Here is a 26,821-nt window from a genome sequence, read left to right on the forward strand (position 1 = left end):
AAGTCCTTCAGGCGGTCGTCCCCCCCTAAGCTATAATTTTTTATATCTCCTTGTAGCCGTCGTGGTGATGAAGTGGAAAGCCGGAATTAGACTTACCGGTAATTCAATTTCCACGAGATCACCACGACGGCACATATATTCCCTACCCTTCCTTTAGCCTTACCTGGGAGGTTATGAAGTAATACCCTCTTGGTTTATTATGTTTGTTCTCACCACCTTTTTTCTGTCTCTGTAATTTTGGACACACTGGTGCTGGTGGTGGGAGGGGGGGATTTAAACCCTCTCTCTGTTCCTGCCCCTACAGAGGTCAGGGGTCAATCTCCTTGTAGCCGTCGTGGTGATCTCGTGGAAATTGAATTACCGGTAAGTCTAATTCCGGCTATCAGCATAAAAATCATATAAATGCACAATAGCATAAAAAACAAATTGGCAGCAACGGGTGCTCAGCAAAAAGCGCAATGATGCACAATGATGCAATGATTCACAAAGTCCAGTCATGGGCAACCGCAATCCATATATAGGTCTTTGCTTATAGTTTTCCTCCTATATCACATGTCAGATCCAAACATTCTTGAATGTTCACAATTCTATATAATGTTACTACTGACTTTCTGTAACAGCGCACATACGTATATCACCAGTCTCTTCAGTAAAACAGGAAAGACCAGAAGACACAGTAACTTCCCGCGGTGGCGTCCCACCTAATTGTAGTTGCTGTGTCAATTTTACCTTAGTCTGGCAGATGTCAGCTGACTTCGTATCGCCAGCGGACTGTGCGCTCAGTGAGGTTACGTATCGTCAGAGTTTTCTTCAAAGTCTTTGGTTCAAATCCAAGGGAGCTTCTTTTCCAGCATGCCGATGCAAGGTATAACCCATACGCCTTTCGGGGATATGAAAGTGACCCCTTCCTTAGTGGTAACCTTGCAGCAATTCCCCTCCTCCTTTTATATTGTGATTTAGGTGAGTATCAAAGACCGTATCGGAATCTCATCATCCCAGTGATAAATTCCACACCCGGATTTTCTATGGTGCGGTTTCTATGCGTTTGCTGTGCGGTTTTTGTTATAAAATTGCATTTTTTGCACCATAGCTGCTTAAACATAATATAAACCATAATGAATATAAAATAAATATAAAATACATTGAATTTCCATAAAATACACTATAAAATCATTACTTATTCCACAGTACAGCCATAAAGGTTAAATTAGATGGATTCCCTGATGTATATCTTTTTTGTGAACCCCATTGACACAAAGGGGGGGGGGGGGCAGATTTACATGTCCCCCACTGTGTCCAGGGAAAGTATATTCACAGGAACCCAAATAATTCCCAATCTGCATTTAACCACTTCAGCCCCGCTAGGTGAAACCCCCTTCATGACCAGGCCACTTTTTACACTTCGGCACTACACTCCTTTCACCGTTTATCGCTCGGTCATGCTACTTACCACCCAAATGAATTTTACCTCCTTTTCTTCTCACTAATAGAGCTTTCATTTGGTGGTATTTTATTGCTGCTGACATTTTTACTTTTTTTGTTATTAATCAAAATGTAACGATTTTTTTGCAAAAAAATGACATTTTTCACTTTCAGCTGTGAAATTTTGCAAAAAAAACGACATCCATATATAAATTTTTCGCTAAAGTTATAGCATTTACAAACTATGGTACAAAAATGTGAATTTCCGCTTTTTGAAACGGCTCTGATTTTCTGAGCACCTGTCATGTTTCCTGAGGTTCTACAATGCCCAGACAGTAGAAACACCCCACAAATGACCCCATTTCGGAAAGTAGACACCCTAAGGTATTCGCTGATGGGCATAGTGAGTTCATAGAACTTTTTATTTTTTGTCACAAGTTAGCGGAAAATGATGATGATTTTTATTTTTTTTTTTTTTTCTTACAAAGTCTCATATTCCACTAACTTGCGACAAAAAATAAAAAATTCTAGGAACTCACCATGCCCCTCACAGAATACCTTGGGGTGTCTTCTTTCCAAAATGGGGTCACTTGTGGCGTAGTTATACTGCCCTGGCAATTTAGGGGCCCAAATGTGTGAGAAGAACTTTGCAATCAAAATGTGTAAGAAATGACCGGTGAAATCCGAAAGGTGCACTTTGGAATATGCGCCCCTTTGCCCACCTTGGCAGCAAAAAAGTGTCACACATGTGGTATCGCCGTACTCAGGAGAAGTTGGGGAATGTGTTTTGGGGGGTCATTTTACATATACCCATGCTGGGTGAGAGAAATATCTTGGCAAAAGATAACTTTTCCCATTTTTTTATACAAAGTTGGCATTTGACCAAGATATTTTTCTCACCCAGCATGGGTATATGTAAAATGACACCCCAAAACACATTCCCCAACTTCTCCTGAGTACGGCGATACCAGATGTGTCACACTTTTTTGCTGCCAAGGTGGGCAAAGGGGCACATATTCCAAAGTGCACCTTTCAGGATTTCGCAGGCCATTTTTTACACATTTTGATTGCAAGGGACTTCTCACACATTTGGGCCCCTAAATTGCCAGGGCAGTATAACTACGCCACAAGTGACCCCATTTTGGAAAGAAGACACCCTAAGGTATTCCGTAAGGGGCACTGCGAGTTCATAGAATTTTTTATTTTTTGTCACAAGTTAGCGGAAAATGATGATTTTTTTTTTTTCTCTTTTTTCCTTACAAAGTCTCATATTCCACTAACTTGCGACAAAAAATAAAAAATTCTAGGAACTCGCCATGCCCCTCACGGAATACCTTGGGGTGTCTTCTTTCCAAAATGGGGTCACTTGTGGCGTAGTTATACTGCCCTGGCAATTTAGGGGCCCAAATGTGTGAGAAGTACTTTGCAATCAAAATCTGTAAAAAATGACCAGTGAAATCCGAAAGGTGCACTTTGGAATATGTGCCCCTTTGCCCACCTTGGCATCAAAAAAGCGTCACACATCTGGTATCGCCGTACTCAGGAGAAGTTGGGGAATGTGTTTTGGGCTGTCATTTTACATATACCCATGCTGGGTGAGAGAAATATCTTGGCAAAAGACAACTTTTCCAATTTTTTTATACAAAGTTGGCATTTGACCAAGATATTTTTCTCACCCAGCATGGGTATATGTAAAATGACACCCCAAAACACATTGCCCAACTTCTCCTGAGTACGGCGATACCACATGTGTGACACTTTTTTGCAGCCTAGATGCGCAAAGGGGCCCAAATTCCTTTTAGGAGGGCATTTTTAGACATTTGGATCCCAGACTTCTTCTCACACTTTCGGGCCCCTAAAAAGCCAGGGCAGTATAAATACCCCACATGTGACCCCACTTTGGAAAGAAGACACCCCAAGGTATTCAATGAGGGGCATGGCGAGTTCCTAGAATTTTTTTTTTTTTTGCATAAGTTAGCGGATATTGATTTTTTTTGTTTTTTTTCTCACAAAGTCTCACTTTCCGCTAACTTAGGACAAAAATTTCAATCTTTCATGGACTCAATATGCCCCTCAGCAAATACCTTGGGGTGTCTTCTTTCCGAAATGGGGTCACATGTGGGGTATTTATACTGCCCTGGCTTTTTAGGGGCCCTAAAGCGTGAGAAGAAGTCTGGAATATAAATGTCTAAAAATGTTTACGCATTTGGATTCCGTGAGGGGTACGGCGAGTTCATGGGAGATTTTATTTTTTGACACAAGTTAGTGGAATATGAGACTTTGTAAGAAAAAACAAAAACAAAAACAAACAAAAAATGTCCGCTAACTTGTGCCAAAAAAAATGGCTGAATGGAGCCTTACCAGGGGGGGGGGTGATCAATGACAGGGGGGGTGATCAATGACAGGGGGGTGATCACCCATATAGACTCCCTGATCACCCCCCTGTCATTGATCACCCCCCCTGTAAGGCTTCATTCAGACGTCTGCATGATTTTTACGGATCCATGGATCGGATCCACAGAACGCATGCGGACGTCTGAATGGAGCCTTACAGGGGGGTTATCAATGACAGGGGGTGATCAGGGTAATCAGGGTGATCACCCCCCTGTCACTGATCACCCCCCCTGTAAGGCTCCATTCAGACATCCGCATGATTTTTTACGGATCCATGGATACATGGATCGGATCCACAAAACGCATGCGGACGTCTGAATGGAGCCTTACAGGGGGGTTATCAATGACAGGGGGTGATCAGGGTAATCAGGGTGATCACCCCCCTGTCACTGATCACCCCCCCTGTAAGGCTCCATTCAGACATCCGCATGATTTTTTACGGATCCATGGATACATGGATCGGATCCACAGAACGCATGCGGACGTCTGAATGGAGCCTTACAGGGGGGTTATCAATGACAGGGGGTGATCAGGGTAATCAGGGTGATCACCCCCCTGTCACTGATCACCCCCCCTGTAAGGCTCCATTCAGACATCCGCATGATTTTTTACGGATACATGGATACATGGATCGGATCCACAGAACGCATGCGGACGTCTGAATGGAGCCTTACAGGGGGGTTATCAATGACAGGGGGTGATCAGGGTAATCAGGGTGATCACCCCCCTGTCACTGATCACCCCCCCTGTAAGGCTCCATTCAGACGTCCGCATGATTTTTACGGATCCATGGATACATGGATCGGATCCGTAAAAATCATGCGGACGTCTGAATGGAGCCTGACAGGGGGGTGATCAATGACAGGGGGGTGATCAATGACAGGGGGTGATCAGGGAGTGTATATGGGTGATCACCCGCCTGTCATTTATCACCCCCCTGTAAGGCTCCATTCAGACGTCCGCATGATTTTTACGGATCCATGGATACATGGATCGGATCCGTAAAAATCATGCGGACGTCTGAATGGAGCCTGACAGGGCGGTGATCAATGACAGGGGGGTGATCAGGGAGTGTATATGGGTGATCACCCGCCTGTCATTGATCACCCCCCTGTAAGGCTCCATTCAGACGTCCGCATGATTTTTACGGATCCATGGATACATGGATCGGATCCGTAAAAATCATGCGGACGTCTGAACGGAGCCTGACAGGGCGGTGATCAATGACAGGGCGGTGATCAATGACAGGGGGGTGATCAGGGAGTTTATATGGGGTGATCAGGGGTTTATAAGGGGTTAATAAGTGACGGGGGGGGGGGGGTGTAGTGTAGTGTAGTGTTTGGTGGGACTGTACTGACCTACCTGAGTCCTCTGGTGGTCGATCCTAACAAAAGGGACCACCAGAGGACCAGGTAGGAGGTATATTAGACGCTGTTATGAAAACAGCGTCTAATATACCTGTTAGGGGTTAAAAAATTCGGATCTCCAGCCTGCCAGCGAGCGATCGCCGCTGGCAGGCTGGAGATCCACTCGCTTACCTTCTGTTCCTGTGAGCGCGCGCGCCTGTGCGCGCGCGTTCACAGGAAATCTCGCGTCTCGCGAGAGGACGCGTATATGCGTCCAGGAGGAGTAAAACAACCACCTCCCGGACGCATATACGCGTACGGCGGTCGGGAGGTGGTTAAAGAGGACCTTTCACTTGTATAAACTATGTGAACTGAGTATGCTGCCATATAGAGCGGCGCCCGGGGCTCTCGCTGCACTTACTATTATCCCCGGGCGCCGCTCCGTTCTCCCGTTATAGGTTCCGTTACCTTTGCTCCTTAAGTTATAGTAGGCGGGTTTTCCCTTGTCCTATGGGGTCGCCTTCTCCTAGGCTGCAGCGCTGGCCAATTGCAGTGCACAGCTCACAGCCTGGGAGAAAAAAAAACTCCTAGGCTGTGAGCTGTGCGCTGCGATTGGCCAGCGCTGCAGCCTAGGAGAAGGAGACGCCCACAGGACAAGGGAAGACCCGCCTACTATAACTTAAGGAGCAAAGGTAACGGAACCTATAACGGGAGAACGGAGCGGCGCCCAGGGAGAATAGTAAGTGCAGCGAGATCCCCGGGCGCCGCTCTATATGGCAGCATACTCAGTTCACATAGTTTATACAAGTGAAAGGTCTTCTTTAACCTATTGGGTGCCAATGAGCAAAAGTCGAATATCAATTTAGATTCCAATCTGGACCTCTTTTTTACCGGGTCACCACCTCTCCAGTCTGATTCTACTTTGGCTAGTGATGTATAGATCAGGCCAGTAGGATCTTTGTTGTGACACATTTTAAAATGTTTAGACACAGTATGATTCTCATAGCCCCTGCGTATGTTGGCCACATGCTCAGAGATCTTCTTTTTTTTTAGAAGTCTTTTGGTGCGGCCAACATATTGTTTCTTGCAGGGGCATGTCAACAGATAAATGACACTCTTGCTATTGCATGTTAAGAAAGTTCTTATTTCATGTGAATAGCCCTTACTTTTTGAAATGGCATTCACAGTTTTTTGGGGAAAGCTTGTTATTTTGCAATTAAAGCAGGAGTTACATCTGTAGAAACCCTCAAAACAGAGCCAAATGTTTATCTTTCAACTAGTTCGATCTTTTTGGGAGCTATTGTTAAACCTAGATTGTCTGCACGCGTATAGACTATTCTAGGTTTTGTTGGTAGTATAGGCCCTATGACCTTGTCTTTTTGTAAAAAGGGCCAATGTTTTGTGATGATGTTTTCAACTTTCTTATATTGGGTGTTAAAGGGTAAAGGGTAACACTATATGTAAAAGGGTACACTATATGTTAAAGGGTAACACTATATGTAACCCTTCACATAGCAAATCTTTTTGGGGTTCTGCTACTTTCTCCACAAAAAATTATTTGCGGTCCAGGTCTTTGACCTTATTCAGAGCCCCTTCAATGCAGTCATTTGGATAATTCTTATCTATGAACTGCTGTTTTAGGGTTTCAGCCTCTTTAACAAATGTGTCATCAATTGTGCAGTTTCTCTTGAGGCACCTGAACTGACTGATTGGGACATTCAGCAGCCACCTAGGAAGGTGGCAGCTAGGATGTAATATAAAGTTGTTTTTGGCTGTCGGTACTGCAGATCAACTTATCTGTATTAATATCAATTTTTAAATCTAAAAACTCGATTTGGGTCTTGCTAATGTTTGATGTAAAATGGAGGTTCAGATTGTTGCAATTTATCTCAGATAAAAATGAACTCAGTGCTAGATCTGATCCCCTCCAAATAAAAACAACGTCGTCTTTGTACTGTTTTCAGAGCACCAGATCCACCCCCAGCCTTGGTGAGATAATCTCATCCTCCCAGTCCGACATAAATACATTTGCATAACTGGGGGCGAATCTGGTGCCTATCGCGGTACTAGACTTCTGCACGAAAAACTCTGAGTTGAATATAAAATAATTATGTTTCAGAATAAAATTCACTGCCTTAGCTATGTAATCTATCTGTACGGGTTTAAACCTACCACTTTTATGTAGTTGAGATGACAGTGCCTCCAATCCTTGCTCATGTTTAATGGATGTGTACAGTGATTGGACATCCAACGTGCCCAATATCCAATCCTGATCCACTGTGAGGTTTTAATTTTTTTATTATTCGTGTAGTGTCCTTTAAATAAAATTTTGTGTCCTTCACTATCGGCTGCAACTTGCGATCAGCGTATTGTGAGAGATTAGCCGTCAGGGAATTAACCGCCTGAATTATACGACGGCCTGGAGGGTTAATGGGACATTTATGCACCTTCAGTAAGTAATAAAAAAACGGAAGTATGCATTGTGTATTTAATATAAAATTCACCTCACTCTCCAATAGGATGTTCGCCTGTGCACCTTTCTCACATAACTTTACCAGCTGTGGGTAAAATTAATTGATTGGATCCATAGTCAGTTTGGTATATATCCCCGTATCTGACAGTTGTCTATGGCATTCTTTATTGTAGTCCTCAGTATTTAGGATCACTATTGCTCCGCCCTTATCCACGGGGCGGATCGTGATCGCATCATTCTTCTGAAGTAATTTAATAGCTGCAATTTCCTGATTCGAAAGATTTGATCTATTCCTATTAACACTACTCATAGATCTGATATCCCGTTCTACATTTTTTCTGAAAGCTTCTATCTCAGAACTGATTTCATTTCTGGGATATTTGGTCGATTTGGCCTTTAATTCAATGTGGATAAATCCAGAAGTCCCCTGGACACTGGGACTAATAGGATTTTTCAAGAAATACTTCTTGAGGCAGAATTTCCTTACAAACTTTTCAATTCCTACATAAGTATCAAACCTGCTCAGGCGTGAACTCGGAGCAAAGTTGAGGCCCTTGTCCAGTAGTGAGACCTGGGATGGTGTTAAATTTGTTTTACTTAAGTTGATTGTAGAACTTTGTGACAATGGTTCTGTGTCTAATATCTGTGTTTGTGTCTTCTTTCTTTTTGCCCTGCTTGTTTTCCTCTTAATCCTTGATAGTTTTGTGTCCAATTGTGTGATCTCTCTGGTGTTCTGTGTGGTCTCTCTGATGTTCTGTTGTGTCTCCAGTGAGGGATGTGATTGAGTGCCAGACTGTGTAATGTCTCCATAATCCCAGTCCTGTGTTACCAATTTGTTTCTCAAATTGTACGTGTGTTGGGCTGGGGGAATTAAGTGATCCAAATGGGATATCCTTTTGGGGGAGTGTTGGGCTCGATGTCGCGTGTTCTGTGTTCGATGGTGAGGGGGGGTATAATCTATAAAAGGCTCCCTACCCAAAACTTCATATTTATTAGAGGTTTGAATATTCATATCTAAATTAGTGTAATTTTTATCTTTATCACTCACCTCTTTGTGAATTTCCTTATGTGTCTCTCTGTGTTTAGTTTTTCCTTTCACTTTTGAATACTGTATAGGGATTTCATCCTTTTCTAATGATCTAATAACTTATATATGTTCCCTGTTATTTATTGTTTGACGTTTACTGTACTTTTTCATTTTTTTTATCAATGATATCTTGTTCTAATCTATCCATACTTCTGCAGATCTTCTGTTGCCAGGTATTAACCACTTCCCATCTGGGCCATTTGCCCCCTTCCTGACGAGGCCTAATTTAGCAAAACTGACATATCTCACTTTATGTGGTAATAACTTTGGAACGCCTTTATTTATCCAAGTCATTCAGAGATTGTTTTCTCGTGACACATTGTACTTCATGATAGTCATAAATTTGAGTCAAAATATTTCACCTTTTATTTATGAAAAAATCCCAAATTTACCCAAAAATTTGAAAAATTCGCAATTTTCTAAATTTCAATTTCTCTGCTTTTAAAACAGAAAGTGATACCTCATAAAATATTTATTACTTAACATTCCCCGTATGTCTACTTTATGTTGGCATCATTTTGGAAATGTCATTTTATTTTTTTAGGACGTTAGAAGGCTTAGAAGTTTAGAAGCAATTCTTCAAATTTTTAAGAAAATTGCCAAAACCCACTTTATAAGGACCAGTTCAGGTCTGAAGTCACTTTGTGGGGCCTACATAGTGGATACCCCCATAAATGACCCCATTGTAGAAACTACACCCCTCAAGGTATTCAAAACCGATTTTACAAACTTTGTTAACCCTTTATGCGTTCCAGAAGAATTAAAGGAAAATGGAGATCACATTTTTAAATTTCACTTTGTTGGCAGATTTTCCATTTTAATCCAATTTTTTCTTTAACACATCGATGGTTAACAGCCAAACAAAACTCAATATTTATTACCCAGATTCTGCGGTTTACAGAAACACCCCACATGTGGTCATAAACTGCTGTATGGGCACACGGCAGGGCGCAGAAGAAAAGGAACTCCACATGGTTTTTAGATGCCATGTCCCATTTGAAGCCCCCTGATGCACCCTTACAGTAGAAACTCCCAAGAAGTGACCCCATTTTGGAAACTAGGGGATAAGGTGCCAGTTTTATTAGTACTATTTTTGGGTACATATGATTTTTTGATCATTCATTATAACACTTTATGGGGCAAGGTGACCAAAAAATTGGTTGTTTTAGCACAGTTTCTATTTATTTATTTTTACAGCGTTCACCTGAGGGGTTCAGTCAAGTGACATTTTTATAGAGCAGATTGTTACGGACGTGGCGATACCTAATATGTATACTTTTTCTCATTTATTAAAGTTTTACACAATAATAGCATTTTTGAAACAAAAAAATTATGTTTTAATGTGTCAATGTTCCGAGAGCTATAGTTTTTTTTTAATTTTTTAGAGATTTTCTTATGTAGGGGCTCATTTTTTGCGGGATGAGGTGACGGTTTTATTGGTACCATTTTGTGGGACATACGCGTTTTTAATCACTTGGTGTTGCACCTTTTGTGATGCAAGGTGACAAAAATTGCTTGTTTTGACACAGTTTTTTTTTTTTTTTACGGTGTTCACCCGAGGGGTTAGGTCATGTGATATTTTTATAGAGCTGGTTTTTACGGACGCGGCAATACCAAATATGTCTATTTTATTTTTTCTATTTTTAATTTTTTTTTTTATTGCTTACTTGGGGACTTTTTTTTTTTTTACATGTGAAACTTTTTTTTATTTTATTTTTTCAACCCTTTATTTATTTATTTTTTTTACACTTTTTGTCCCCCATAAGGTCATACAAGACCTCTGGGGGACATTTGCTTCACTTTTTCTTTTTTTTTTTCACTGTTGATTTCTCCTGTAACTGGGGCTGACATAGTAGCCCCAGTTACAGAAGAAATGCACCCCCCAGAGAGGCTGTACAGCATGATTCTGCGCTGTACAGCCTCAGAGCAGGGCTGATCGAGGTCTCTGAAAGACCTCACACAGCTCCTGCACTCTCCGGTCCCGGCGGTCACATGCCCGCCGGGCCGGAACAGGAAGCACATACACGGTGAGCGCTGTGTCTGCAGCGATCTGGAAGGCAGGGACACCTGGGAACTGTCCCTGCCTTATCTCTGGGTTGCCCTGCTGTCACTGACAGCGGGCAACCCGATCAGCAGCTGCACGATTAGCGTGCAGCTGCTGTTTCTGAAAGGACGTTTTAAAACGTGCTTTTAGAAATAGAGGTCCACCCATAGGACATTTATATCCTATGGGCGGACGGAAAGTGGTTAAAAAAAATTATATTAATACAGATAAGTTGATCTGCAGTACTTACCATAAACCTACAGCCAAAAACAACTTTATATTACATCCTAGCTGCCACCTTCCTAGGTGGCTGCTGAATGTCCCAATCAGTCAGTTCAGGCGCCTCAAGAGAAACTGCACAATTGATGACACATTTGTTAAAGAGGCTGAAACCCTAAAACAGCAGTTCATAGATAAGAATTATTCAAATGACTGCATTGAAGGGGCTCTGAATAAGGTCAAAGACCTGGACCGCAAATACATTTTTTGTGGAGAAAGTAGCAGAACCCCAAAATGATTTGATGCTATGTGAAGGGTTACATATAGTGTTACCCTTTAACACCCAATATAAGAAAGTTGAAAACATCATCACAAAACATTGGCCCTTTTTACAAAAAGACAAGGTCATAGGGCCTATACTACCAACAAAACCTAGAATAGTCTATACGCGTGCAGACAATCTAGGTTTAACAATAGCTCCCAAAAAGATCGAACTAGTTGAAAGATAAACATTTGGCTCTGTTTTGAGGGTTTCTACAGATGTAACTCCTGCTTTAATTGCAAAATAACCAGCTTTCCCCAAAAAACTGTGAAGGCCATTTCAAATAGTAATGGCTATTCGCATGAAATAAGAACTTTCCTGAACTTTCAAGGATGTTTGGATCTGACAGTATCATCTTGTGATATAGGAGGGAAATAATAAGCAAAGACCTATATATGGATTGCAGTTGCCCATGACTGGACTTCAATCATTGCTGATATTGATTGCATCATTGCACTTTTTGCTGAGCACCCGTCGCTGCTAATTTGTTTTTTATGCTATTTGTGCATTTATATGATTTTTATGCTGATGCATGTATTATTGGTGTCACCTATATTGTAGGTATTTTTATGCTGCTATGTTATATTAGATATTTTTAACTAAATAATTAAATATTTTACAATTAATATCTCGGTTGTGACCACATATTTAGAGTGCCTGGTCTATTCCTTTATTTATTATATGCTAGTGCCTGCAGGTGAGCTGACGCTCTAAAACATTATATGTCAGTGCATGCTGTTCAACTCACACTATAAAAAAAAATTGAGTTGAGGGTCTGCAGTTGAGCTGACCCTATAAAAAATTTGAGTGAAGAGAATATATACAATCTGGATGATGAGGAGGAGGAGAATACAAGATTCAAGCATATACTTTTTTTTTTTTTGTGGTGGAAAAGGTGCATGGGAATACACTACAGTAGATTGAGTACACAGTAACACAGTACATAAGGCCGGAAAAAGACATTTGTCCATCCAGTTCGGCCTGTTATCCTGCAAGTATATTATAAATGATAGATTGAAATTGCCTTTATGTTCATCATCAGCTCAGCTCTCCTCTGGTGGAGTTGAGAAGTCAGGGGCAATCCAGGCTCCAGGCCTTGTTCATTTTTATCTGAGTCAACCTGTCAGCATTGCCAATGGACAAGCGGATACGCTTATCTGTTGTAATGCCACCAGCAGCACTAAATACACGCTCAGACAAAACGTTGGTGGCAGGGCAGCACCTCCAAGGCGTAGAGCGCAAGTTTGTGCCACTTGTCCAGCTTGGACACCCAGTAGTTGTAAGGCACTGAGGTATCATTTAGGACGCTGACACGGTCTGCTATGTATTCCTTCACCATCTTCCAAAACTTTTCCCTCCTTGTACCACTAGGCCTACTTGTGCCACTTTTCCCTCCTTGTACCTTAGGCAACCGAGGAAGGGAGACAAGGGGAACACACAGCAGTTCCAACAAAGGCAGAGCAACACAACATGGCTACTGGCATTACTGTGATTGCAGTACTTACCTACACGTTTAGCATGCTTAGCAGCCGCGAAACGTGCGGGAAGGAGACTCGAGCATGGCGCTCGAGCACATGTGGTACTCGGCCGAGTACCACCATGTGCCGAGCATAGCGATGCTCAAGCCGAACAGGTGTTCGGCTGAGCATGCTCGCTCATCACTATTTGACACACATTTTCATTCTATGGTTTTTCTTGTTTTATTTTTTCTTCTGCCTGTAGATTTATACTGAAGGCATGTAAATTATGAAGGAACACACATAGAATTAAGTAGCCTCCTTTTTGATTTGATGACAGCCTTGCAAACTCTTGGCATTTGTTCAGTCAGCTTCAAGAGGTAGTCGCCTGGAATGTTGAAGGAGTTCCTAGAGGTGCGGACCACTCTGTGGTCCAACTCATCCCAACCAATCTCAGCTGGATTAAGTTGGGCTGATTGTGGAAGTCAAGGCTGCGTTCACGTCTTCGTTTAGGAGATCCGGCTGCCTGATCCGGAGCAAATTCCAGACGTCAGCAAGACAAAATAACAGCATACAATGTTTTTTGTCTGGCCGAAACGCTGTATTTATGTCAGAAATCAGCTGGATCACCGCTGGACTTCATTGCAGTCAGTGGGGATCTGATGGTGAAGTAGAGAGTCCAGCAGGCTGCTCTGTGCTGGAATAGCCTGCCGGATCTCCTAAACGGAGATGTAAATGTGGCCTTAGTCAAATAGCCTGTGCATAGCCTAGAGGTGTGTTTGGGCTAATTGTCCTGTTGAAAAACAAATGATGGTCCTACTAATGATGTATGGAATGTCACAGCAGAATACTGTGGTAGCCATTCTTGTTAATTCTGCCATCAATTTTAAATAAATCATTAACAGTGTCACCTGCAAAGTACCCCCGCATCATCATACCACCTCCTCCATACCTCCGGGTGGGAACCACACATTGCAAACAAAAACATGGCAGTTGGAACCAAAAATATCAAATTTTGACTCATCAGTCCAAAGTACAGATTTCCAGTGGTCTAATGTCTATTCTGTGTGTTTCTTGGCCCAAGCAATTCTCTTGTTGTTCCTTAGTAGTGGCCACTTTGCCGCAATTCAACCATAAAGGCCAGATTATCGCAGTCTTGTCTGAACAGTTGATGTTGAGATGTGTCTGGTACTTGATCTCTGTAAAGCATTCATGTAAGCTCTAATTTGAGGTGTTTTTCATTTGCGGTTTCTGAGGCAGGTAACTGTAATTAATTTATCCTCTGCAGCAGAGGTAAAGGCTGTATTACACAGGCCGATGTGGCAGACAATTGTCGGGAAGGGGAAGCGTTCCTTCTCGCCAATTACTTGCTCGCTAGCAGAGGAGACTGCTGCTCCTGGAAGTCAAGCGAATATGCAGCGATCTCCTCTGCAGCATGGGGAGGAGCTATCGCTATGCCATCAATCATCCCCATGCTGTATAGTGGTTTGCTGGCGGCAGATCATAATTAGACACCACGATCTGCTGCCTGCAAACAATAATTTTGCTCGTTCATTAGTCAGTTGGCGGCAATGTTATACTGCAAGATCTCTAACGTGCGTTCCTTAGCGATCAAGTGCCAAAAAATCAGCAGGTGTAATAGAGGTTTAACTCTTGGTGTTCCTTTCCTGGGGCAGTCCTCATGGGAGCCAGTTTCAGCCTTATTCACAAGTTAGTGTTTTGGTCAGTAATTTCCATCAGTGATTGTGAGCCAAAACCATGATTGGAGCCTTCACAGCATAAGGTATAAGGCCTCATGCACACGTTTCCGTTCCGTTTTTTGTGTGGAACGTATGTGGAACCATTCACTTCAATGGGTCTGCAAAAAAAACTGAAGTTACTCCGTCTGCATTCCGTTTCCGTATTTCCGTTCCGCAGAAATATAGAACATGTCCTATTATTATCCGCATTACAGACAAGGATCGTACTGTTCTATTATGGGCTAGCTGTTTCATTCCACAAAAAACTAAATGCACACGAACGTCCTCCTTATTTTTAGCGGATCAGTTTTTTGCGGACTGCAAAATACATAGGGTCGTGTGCAAAAGGCCTAAGGGACAGATCTGCATCGGTTTTATGTTTATAGCTGCACTTACTTTTGGCTCAGAATCACTGATGGAAATTACTGACCGAACACTGACTGACTGTGTGAATAAGAGATTTATCATAGCATTCAACGGTTTTTATGACTGTTCTTGAGGAAATTTTCGAATTTACCGATCCTCGTGAATTTACCGATCCTCAGTAATGATGGGCTATCGTTTATTTTTACTTAGCGAAGTGATTCTTTCCAATTAGAAAAGTAGTTGAATTGGGCTAAATACTTTATGGAACTGTGCACCAATCCTCCCTCTTCACAACATGACTGATGGTCTTAAACACATTATAAAAAATTCCACAAATTAACTCTTGACAAGGCATAGGTGTTAACTGTAAACCATTCCAGGTAACTATGTCATAGAACTGATTAGAAGAATGCCAAGAGTATGCAATGCTGTCATCAAAGCATTGAAGAATCTGAAATATGAAACGTATTCTGTATTTATTAAATAATGTTATGCTACTTAATGCCTTATTTCTCCCTCCATTGTTTTCATGTCTTCAATGGGAATCTCTAATGTAGATTTTTTTTTTTATGAAATGTTGTGTCTAAACTTTTGACTGGTACTATAACTACACTATAACAAGCTTGTAAAATTGCAGAAAAATTATGTCATGACTAGGGCTGCAGTAAACGAATATTTTTGTAATCGAGTATTCTATAGATTATATTTCTCGATTCATCGAGTAATCTAATAAGAAAAAGCTACTTAAAATAACGTACGTAATTAGGTATGTATAAAGTTATTGGTTTGAAGGGGTTAATAACTTTATACATGCCTAATGCCAAGGTGCTTCCATTAACCCCTCCAAACCAATAACTTTATACATGCTCATTGGGTTTGGAGGGGTTAATGGAAGCACCTTGGCATCAGGCATGTATAAAGTTATTGGTCTGAAGAGGTTAATGAAAGCACCTTGGAGGTGCCTTCATTAACCCCTCTCTACACCAATAACTTTATACATGCCCATTGGGTTTGGAGGGGTTAATGGAAGCACCTTGGCATTAGGCATGTATAAAGTTATTGGTCTGAAGAGGTTAATGAAAGCACCTTGGAGGTGCCTTCATTAACCCCTCTCTAAACCAATAACTTTATACATGCCAAGGTGGTGCTTGCAGCCTCCATTAACCACTCTCTCTCCATCTGCCTCCCCCCAGCCTCTGATCTGCTTGCCCCCGCCTCTGATCTGGCCCCCCCCCCAGCCTCTGATCTGCCTCCCCCCTCCCCCCAGCCTCTGATCTGCCTCCCCCCCTCCCCCCAGCCTCTGATCTGCCGCCCCCCCCCTCCCCCCAGCCTCTGATCTGCCTCCCCCCCCCTCCCCCCAGCCTCTGATCTGCCTCCCCCAGCCTCTGATATGCCCCCTCTGGTAACGCAACCCCCCCTCCCCAGTATTAATCATTGGTGGCAGTGGCCACAGGGTCCCCCCCCTCCCCCCCCATCATTGGTGGCAGTGTCAGTTCCGATCGGAGCCCCAGCAGTGTAATGCTGGGGCTCCGATCGGTTACCATGGCAGCCAGGAGTCACGCTACTGAAGCCCTGGCTGCCATGGTATGTTAGTAGTGAGCAGAGAGCAGCGCATTATACTCACGTGCGCTGTGGCCGCCGGTCGCTCCTTCTTCTGTCTGTGCGGCGGATTGCTAATGCTTACAGCATTAGCAATGCGCCGCACAGACCTATGAGAAGGAGCGACCGCCGGCCACAGCGCACGTGAGTATAATGCGCTGCTCTCTGCTCACTAACATACCATGGCAGCCAGGACTTAAGCAGCGTCCTGGCTGCCATGGTAACCGATCGGAGCCCCAGCATTACACTGCTGGGGCTCCGATCGGAACTGACACTGCCACCAATGATGGGGGGGAGGAGGGGGACCCTGTGGGATATGGCCGGCACATTCATTGGTGGTGCAGTGGCCACAGTCCCTCCCCTCCTCTCCTCCTCCTACTTGGTCTTCAGCGGCAGCCGCGCACAGTGGGGAGGGAGAGACTCCCTCCTCCTCCCCCCTCCTCCTCAGCTGTGCCGGCCGCTCAGTCCTGCCTCTCTGGCTCCGGAGGACACGGAAGCGGTGAGTGAGACGCTTAATTTCACTCCCGCTCCGTGATCACGTGATCTGAACGATTCCTCGATGCAGGGAAACTGCATCGATGAATTTTTCTACTCGATTTATTCGAGTTATTGGAATAATCGTTTAAGCCCTAGTCATGACTTTAGAAGCTTCTGATAGGCTTAATGACAAATACTGTGGCAGTATTTAAGGCCGATCATCAAAGGCCTATTTGAAATCAACCAAGACATCAGAAAAACAAATGTGTGTGACAACCACCCTCCAATCCCGTTGTGCTATGCCACACAGGTGGCCATACAGGTCTCGTCAACTTCTGGAGGCGAATCCAATGTGAGCACAGTAAATGTTTAAGATTGGTTGGTGTGCCCATACATGATACAATCGGTAAAATAAAATTATCGATTTCACACAGGAAACCAACTAAATTTGCTGCCACCACTCTTCGTATTGAATCAGGGCGAAGAGACCCTTGCTAGCTATTCCTAATAGGGAAGAAATGGTTATTTGCAACCCAGCTAACAAATCAATAATTTATAAAAATAAGACAATGCGGTAGTATGTCTCTTCTGAGTTCTTAGCATAGACCAAATTATCAGGTAACAAGGGCAAAACTGGAACGATTAAGTCATTAGTTTTATTATAAAAACTATACACAGAAAGATACGTTAAAACTGACAGGTAAATATACCTGCCAGTCGAACAGATTGGTTGGATACAAATAAGTAAGAGATGAAATGGAATAGAATGTCTGTAAGTTCAGAATTACCGTGGTAGTCCAGTAAAAGATAAAGTCTTTGCAAGGAATAATCCAAGAGGGCGGAGTGCCCGTGTCCAGCAGGCGGTCGTGATGTTATTCAACTTCAGATGGTAGATGAAGGACCAGGACCTGAGTGGGTCACTGTGTTTTACCCATGCTTGGAGTGGCTATGACACGCACAAGTCCAGCCTTGGGTAATTGGAACAGAGGGGAGTTCTTGCCCCAGAGAGAGAAAATCTGGCAGAATCCTTGCTTTGCCAGTTTCTTGGTACCCATAGGTCAAATTTAAAGGATAACTGTTACATTTAGACCCTAATTTCAATTTTCATATATGTAGTTAGTAATAACATGATATTCCAGAATCAGTTACTATTAGACTGACTTAGCCCATATTTAATAAGATTCAGCCCTTAGCAACCAGTCTGCATAAAACTGCAATTTCACTATTCAGTTAAGATGGCTGTCACTGCCTCACCATGAGGCTAATCCTGCCCTCACTAGCCAGTAACAATAGCCCCCCAAAAGTGTCAGTAACCAGAGCCCTCCCACCTAAAGGGTTAATCTCCTGCAGCACAAAGGGGTCCTCTTACCAGATGTTGCTTTCATTTATACACTGAGCAGACGGCAGATCTCCCTTCCCTGGTCTGCACTGGTTCAACTCTGCATCCTCCAGCTCTGCTGAGTGAGGGAGCGTCTGCGAAGCGCAGGAACAAGGAGAAGTGCACACAGCCCGGGCACTGTTATCAGCTGCTGGGAAGGACCTGGCTTTAATCATTTACTTACAGTCCCTGGCTGTCAGTAATGTGACCTTGCACGCAGAGCTCCGTCTATCAACAGATGTATGGACCATGCCTAGCAACCCTATTTTAAGCACAGGTAAAAGTAGGCAATATGGGGAACAAAAATGTGGAATTAAGGGGTAATTGAATACACAGAGAAAAGTTGAAATAGGGCCACCAAGGTGATATTAATCACCACAATCCAATGCTCAAAAAAATATATATATACGACGGTTATCCTTTAAGAAATAGAATTCATATATATAATCAGTAGAACTTTATGAATCATCTGATACCAAATTTGACTGGAAGACAAAACCGTGTGCCTGAGAACCTTTATATCTCGAAATCAGAATCTCCAATTTACTTGCGGATTTCCTGGAAGGTGTTTGAAGGTGTTTTGAATAACCTCAACCATTTCGGAAGAGATTGTTCATTCCGTATTTTCCTAACTCATGAAATATGAATAAAAAATAGAGAAAATATGCAAACTATATGGATTGGAGATAACTTTAAGGCAGTGTTTCCCAACCAGTGTGCCTCCAGCTGTTGCAAAACTATAACTCCCAGCATGCCCAGACAGCCAAAGGCTGTCCAGGCATGCTGGGAGTGGTAGTTTTGCAACAGCTGGAGGCACACTGGTTGGGAAACACTGCTTTAAGGTAATCTCCCTTCTTGTACCAACCAGCTGCGTGATAAGGATCTGTTATTCTCTCTTGAAGTTTCTGACCAGGTTAGGGGAAGGGGTGGGGGGGGGGGTAAAGACCTTTTATGGGGTTTTGTCAAGATAATATCAGATTGATGGATACTTAACCTGGCAGGGGTCTTTCCTAGGGCCAGGAAGAATCTTTTGGAGCTGGGCAGGTGAATTAAGTTCTGGGTTGAGAGCAGGGGCGTAACTAGAAGTGACTGGGCCCCACAGCAAATTTTTGTATGCCCCCCCCCTTCCCCCAGAAAACTACTGATCGTTAAACAAAAACAAGCCCTCACATAGACCGAAATATAGAAAAGTAATTTTTTAAAGTAATTAAACCAAATTAAAACCATACAAGTTTAGTATCGCATTGAGCTGCAGAATAAAGACGGCATTTTTAGTGAACGCTGTGATGTGAAAACCTCAAAAATCTTGGCGGAATTGTGTGTGTTTTTTTTTGTTTTGTTTTTTTTTAACCCACAAATATATTTTTTTCCCGCTTTCTGATACAAGACATGGTAAACTAATTGGCGGCATTTAAAAAATGCATCTTGTCCCACACAAAATAAGCCCTCATATAACTGTGAATGGAAAAATAAAAAGGTTATGGCTAATGTACAAATGAAAATGGGGCCGGTCTTTAAGGGGTAAAAGGTATCGAACTACAATGTTTTATATTGCTTGCTCTTTTTGAGAGCATCAGGGTTTTTGCACATTTTACATACACAGCTCTACTACATGCGCACACACACACACACACACACACACACACACACACACACACAGCTCTGGGTGCAACATTATATATCACTGTGTTGCACATTTTACATACACAGCTCCGCTGTGCACATTATACATTCCTCTGTCTCATACAGCTTTGCTACATACACCACACACACTACTGTGCTGGATTCACACTATACACCTATCTTTGCTGCATTATACACATGAAGCACCCTCAGCTCTGCTACATGCACCCCACACACACAGCTGCTCTGGGTAGGCAGACACACACAGCAATGCTACAACCTCGCTGTACATCTTGTTTGCAGATTTGACTAAATCTGCAATGTGTGAATGAGGCAATACACATCATCCCTGCATTAACCCCTAAGTACCCGGAATTGTAAGTGCTAGGGTGCTAACCTCATATGTTCAACAGTTCAAGCCAAAGTCAGGAGCAGATGAGGATCATATAGGCGCTACCAGTCCACAGCCTGGCTCCTCCCACCCACATGACCGGTCACATGGTCATGACATCATCAAAGGTCCTGTAGCTAGAAGGATCTGGCATCTACACTGAGCTGCAGGGCGCAGAGCCCATATATCTGGTATACTGGGAAATGGGGTTGCAGAGCTGAGGGATCCCCATATGTTTAGCTCTGCAGGGATAGACAGGGCACGCTGCCGGGGGCCGGGCCCCTTGTCAGCCCGGGCCCCGAAGCAGCCGCTTCCCCGGTAGTTACGCCACTGGTTGAGAGAGTTTTAACTCTTTGTGTGAATGATAGGGCTCTTGTGATTCTGTCATTTTAAAACCGGATGCATACGCGATTTCTTCGGTAAACGGTATTGCCGAGATCGCGAAGCGTCACAATGTGGACCTCCATAAGTCTGGTACAGGGAGCAATTACCAAATACCTGAAGGCACCATATTCATCTTTTACTGTAATATGCAAGCTTAAACACCATAGAACCACAGAACAATCATTCATTTCAGGGAGGAAACGCATTCAGAATTCCTCAGGATAGCTCATTAATGTCAGGTTGGTGGGAGTCTTCAGAGAGACCCAGGCTTTTATCATGAACGGACGGTTTCCTCCATGTCAGTTCAGGAAAGCTGTTCGGCCCTGAGAGCACAGCGCTCCTGTGGAATGCTACCTCAGATGCTGTGGTCTGAGGGTTTAAATGTCTGCGTTCGGCATTACTGCAGTTTAAAAGTATTGGTGGCATTGCTGAAGGGGTTAGGTGTTCCCTTAATTTTCTGATTAGTGTACGGTATCTATATTAGTACTGCATGTCCCCATACGTTAAACAGATTGGGTGCAAACCATGCACACATGGGGGGGGGGGGCATACAAACTCCACACAGATTTTGTCCTTGGTTGGATTAAAAACCTACTGTAAGACCTCAGTGCAGCAAGGCACCAGTGCTTACCACTGAGCCTCTGTGCTAGTTGACTCTTCTCATTGCCTTTCTCGGGGTGTTGAAATAATTTTGTGTAATTTACTTAATTCAGACTTTCCCCAATCTCAATACTGAGCCATTTCTTAAGGGAATGCAAATCTTTTTTATGTATTACCACTATTACCCAAAGGTGAGAGCCTAGTTCATTATGATGAGAATAGGCATTTGGGCATTTTCCAATGCCAATTTCTGTCTTACTCTATTATAATACTATAATACCCGTGTTCTTGGGAGTGAACATGAAGTGTGAAATTTTGTTTACTGTACATTGTTGCAATACTATTCAAATAAAATACCATCATGAAGTAGAAAATCTCATCTAATTGTGGAGTCTTTTTTAGGTTTTAACCAATTTGAAGTAACACTAGAAAAATCCAATAAGAACTTTGCTAAGAAAATTCAACAGGTAAGGTCATTTATAGAGTTTTAATGGAAGCTAAGTTTTCCCTTCTCAACATTAGAACCCTTTGGCAGCCATCTGAATGTTGGGGGTTGACAGCTGAAAGCCCCCAGTGATCAGATAAGATCGCTGAGGGAATTCCACAGTACAGTACTAAGGTATGTTCACACATGCAGGTACACTGCAGATTTTCCCTATGCTGAAAATTCTCAGCGTATTACAGCAGCAGCAAAATGTATGAGATTTTACAAAATCTTATCCACATACTGCAGAAGAAGTTGCAATTGAGCTGTTCTGACAATACACAGCACTCAGCAGATTTTGCTGTGGAATTGTGTTGGAAAATCCGTACCTTTATGGTGTTAATACATTGGCATGCTGAGTCTTTGAGAGCTAAAGCCGTTTTTTGCATTGGCTCTCTACACTAATGCTGCATTTACACTGGCTGAGCAGGCAATTATTGGGAAGGAACCATTTCTTCCCTATAACTGCCTGCTCATCAGTGAAGGTGAAGAGCTGCATTTACATCCATCACTCATCCTTAGGGCTTATTCACACCAACGTATGTGTTCCGTTCCGTGCATTGGGGACTGCAATTGCACTGAGCACAAGACTGCAGACGATCTCATAAACTTTCTATTAAAACCGTTTACAGACTCGCGCTCAGTAACGAGGAGAAGCAACACTAGGCAGAGCGCTTCTAACTTTTTATTCTAGTAATCGGTGCAGGTCTCAGAGCTGGGACCCCCACCCCCAATGCACGGGCAACATCCATGAGGATTCCGCAGACGGATCCAGACACATTCAACTTGATCCGTCCATTCCGCAAAATATAGGACATAGAATGGAACCCCACTAAAGCACTCCGTGCTGCTTCCGTAGGGTTCTGTTCCACACCGCTCTGCATCTCCAGATTTTCAGACCAATTCAAGTGACACGTAATGGTGCCGTTGTATTGCAGATCTGCGTATACGGTCCGCAATACGGAAACGGAACACATACGTTGGTGTGAAATAAGCCCTTATACAAATTCATTCTTTCTTTGGTTCACACAGCACAATCTACTGCCGAGAAATGATGATTTAATGTGCTGCATGGAAGATAATTTCACCCATTGCACAAGCATTTTGCTCGTTCATTGGGTCATCTGCAGCACATTTACATGGGCCTATCTGGAATGAGTGTTTGTAGTAGCACTCATTCCCAATAATTATCCTGACAATTGGACCATGTAAACCTGCTTTAAAGAGAAACTACACTTAAAAAAAAAAAAAAATTGATATGTCATAGGGACATATGAAAAGTGTTGATCGGTGGGGGTCCCAGCTCTGAGACCCGCACCGATTACTAGAATGAGAAGTTAGAAGCGCTCTGCCTAGTATTGCTTCTCCTCGTTACTGACCGCCATTCTGTAAACGGTTTTAATAGAAAGTTTATGAGATCGTCTGCAGTTTTGCGCTCAGCAGCGAGTAGAAGCAGCACTGGGCTGAGTGCTTCTGATCCTTGTTCTAGCGATCATGGGGGTCTCAGCGCTAGGACCCCTGCCGATCAACACTATTGATATGTCCCTATGGCATCAAAAATACTATAAAAAAGTTTCTCTTTAATAGGGAAGAACCCGAGCAGAGCGCCCCTCTTCTATAAATAAAAATAGCAAGGGTTTTTTCTAGAGGAAACGTAAAAATCAAAAGAAAAATGCTTTTGATTTTTATGTATGCCGGAGTTTGCCTTGGCTCGTACCGTGCACGGAGGACATAAGGTGAGCTGGACTTACTACTTGTTCACTAGGTTTTTCTAGAGAAACATCTCTATTAACTGTGTTTTTTGTTTTTGTTTTTGTTCAGGTTCATGTTGTTCCTCAGTTCAAGATCCTTGTCAGTTTGCTTGGTGAGTTGTATGTTGTGTAAAGTAATTTGTGGCCATATTCATGTTCTGCTCACTGGATTCTGAATCATCAATTTTCCCCCCTCACATAGATAACAGTGTATGTGTCCATGATTTGCTCACCTTCCAACTTATAACCATCATTTCTAAGGCAAAGGGAGCTTCTTTACTGTCTTGTGATCTCCAGGTGAGATGACTTTTATTTATTTTATTTTGTAACAATTGAATAAGACTAGTGCTACATGGTGACATATTGTATGAAACTGCATCTAATGATTGTCAGTGGTGTTGCATGTGACTTTGCTTTTCTTAGACCATAATGCAAGTCATGTGCAACATGTGACTTTTCTGTGACTTGTTCTTGGCTGCAGCGATTATGTGCTGCATGTCACACATGATTACTCCAGGCAGCACGACACTGTAGAGCATGGTGATGTCATCATGATCTCCTGCTTTATAGGCTTCAGGGCTACTGGCCTGAGGCCTAAGGGCCCTTTCACACGGGCGACTTTTCCGTGCGGGTGCGATCCGTGCGGCGAACGTATGGCACCCGCACTAAATCCTGACCCATTCATTTCTATGGGGCTGTGCACATGAGCGATGTTTTTAACGCATCACTTGTGCGTTCAGTTGAAATCGCAGCATGCTCTATATTGTCCGATTTTGACGTGACGCAGGCCCCATAGAAGTGAATGGGGTGTGTGAAAATCGGATGGCATCCGCAAGCAAGTACGGATGCCGTGCGATTTGCACGCATGGTTGCTAGGAGACCATCGGGATGGAGACCCGATCATTATTATTTTCCCTTATAACATGGTTATAAGGGAAAATAATAGCATTCTGAATACAGAATGCATAGTAAAACAGCGCTAGAGGGGTAAAAAAAAATAATAATAATAATTTAACTCACCTTAGTCCACTTGCTCGCGAAGCCCGGCATCTCCTTGTGTCTCCGCTGCTGATGAACAGGACCTGGGGTGAGCTGCTCCATTAAATAGAGCTTAAGGACCTTCGATGACGTCACTCCGGTCATCACATGGTCTTTTACCATGGTGAATCACCATGGTAAAAGATCATGTGACGTACCATGTGATGACCGGAGTGACGTCATCAAAGGTCCTTAACCTGTATTTAATGGAGCAGCTCACCCCAGGTCCTGTTCATCAGCAGCGGAGACACAAGGAGATGCCGGGCTTCGCGAGCAAGTGGACTAAGGTGAGTTAAATTATTTATTATTATTTTTTAACCCCTCTAGCGCTGTTTTACTATGCATTCTGTATTCAGAATGCTATTATTTTCCCTTATAACCATGTTATAAGGGAAAATAATACAGTCTTCAGAACATCAATCCCAAGCCCGAACTTCTATGAAGAAGTTCGGGTTTGGGTACCAAACATGCGCGATTTTTCTCACGCGAGTGCAACGCATGACAATGTTTGGCACTCGCGCAGAAAAAATCGCGCATTTTCCCGCAACGCACCCGGCTCTTATCCGGGCAAAAAAACTGACGCCCGTGTGAAAGAGGTCTAAGAGTCTGAGTGGCGGACTCGGGAGCCATAGGCTCCCCTGCTTCCCAGTGAACTGTAGCTCCCTCCACAGTCTGGCTGCTCTGGCATTTAAAAACAGAGTGGCCCACTTGCAATGTAGTGAATGTGATCCAGCCTTCCCCGCCTCCTGATCCAGCCTTCCCCACGCTCCACCCCAGCGCTAATGGCATATTAGGATGAATATTAGGGTCCGTAGTGTTTTGCCGTCCGCAAATGATGGACCGTAAAATACGGTCACCGCACATCGCCGGAACTTTATATAGAAATGCCTATTCTTGTCCGTGGCTGCGGACAAGTATAGGACATGTTCTATTTTTTGGCGCGGCCACGGACCGGAAGTGCGGATGCGGACCAGCACACTGTCTGCATCCGCACTTCCAGTCCGGGGCCCCATTGAAAATGAATGGGTCCGCACTGCGGAACGGATGCAGACCATTCATGCGGACGTCTGAATGGACTCTTACATTCAGTACTATGAAACATACATCTGAAGTTGATATTAGTGGGTAAAAGTGTAACCCAAGCAGTAAGTGATATGGACTACACCTCTTAAAAATAAAAGTTGAACATGAGCCAAGTACATACGTACCTCTTTAGATGCACATATCTTCATGAAATCACCAGAACTGGAAAGACCGAAATCTGGTTTTAAGCTGGAAACTTTTTAGAAAGTAGTATCCTATAAAATGCAGGGATTACAGTCCTTGAAAAGTGAGTGCAACACTAAAACCTATATGTTTCCTAAAAGCAGACAGTAGAAAAACCCCACAAATGACCCCATTTCAGAAAGTAGACACCCTAAGGTATTCGCTGATGGGCATAGTGAGTTCATAGAACTTTTTATTTTTTGTCACAAGTCACAAGCGGAAAATGATGATTTTTTTTTTTTTTCTTACAAAGTCTCATATTCCACTAACTTGCGACAAAAAAAAAAATATTCTAGGAACTCGCCATGCCTCTCACGGAATACCTTGGGGTGTCTTCTTTCCAAAATGGGGTCACTTGTGGCGTAGTTATACTGCCCTGGCAATTTAGGGGCCCAAATGTGTGAGAAGTACTTTGCAATCAAAATGTGTAAAAAAATGGCCTGCAAAATCCGAAAGCTGCACTTTGAATATATGGGCCCCTTTGCCCACCTTGGCTGCAAAAAAGTGTCACACATCTGGTATCGCCGTACTCAGGAGAAGTTGGGGAATGTGTTTTGGGGTGTCATTTTACATATACCCATGCTGGGTGAGATAAATATCTTGGTCAAATGCCAACTTTGTATAAAAAAATTGGAAAAGTTGTCTTTTGCCAAGATATTTCTCTCACCCAGCATGGGTATATGTAAAATGACACCCCAAAACACATTCCCCAACTTCTCCTGAGTACGGCAATACCAGATGTGTGACACTTTTTTGCAGCCTAGGTGGGCAAAGGGGCACATATTCCAAAGTGCACCTTTCGGATTTCACCGGTCATTTTTTACAGATTTTGATTGCAAAGTACTTCTCACACATTTGGGCCCCTAAATTGCCAGGGCAGTATAACTACGCCACAAGTGACCCCATTTTGGAAAGAAGACACCCCAAGGTATTCCGTGAGGGGCACGGCGAGTTCCTAGAA

At 43.1% G+C, this 26,821-nt stretch overlaps 1 protein-coding gene across 2 annotated transcripts in view; it reads left to right on the forward strand.

Moving 5' to 3' along the window:
* The window catches only part of VPS39 (VPS39 subunit of HOPS complex), a 251,793-nt gene that overhangs the window by 27,325 nt on the left and 197,647 nt on the right, over positions 1–26,821 (forward strand). For both annotated transcript variants that reach the window (XM_044271213.1, XM_044271214.1), the window contains exons 3-5: positions 21,724–21,788; positions 23,627–23,669; positions 23,759–23,853. In XM_044271213.1, the coding sequence (XP_044127148.1) occupies positions 21,724–21,788; positions 23,627–23,669; positions 23,759–23,853 (203 nt within the window). The remainder of the gene's footprint in view (positions 1–21,723; positions 21,789–23,626; positions 23,670–23,758; positions 23,854–26,821) is intronic.

This window comes from Bufo gargarizans, chromosome 11, assembly GCF_014858855.1.
Source record: "Bufo gargarizans isolate SCDJY-AF-19 chromosome 11, ASM1485885v1, whole genome shotgun sequence".
Taxonomy (NCBI): domain Eukaryota; kingdom Metazoa; phylum Chordata; class Amphibia; order Anura; family Bufonidae; genus Bufo; species Bufo gargarizans.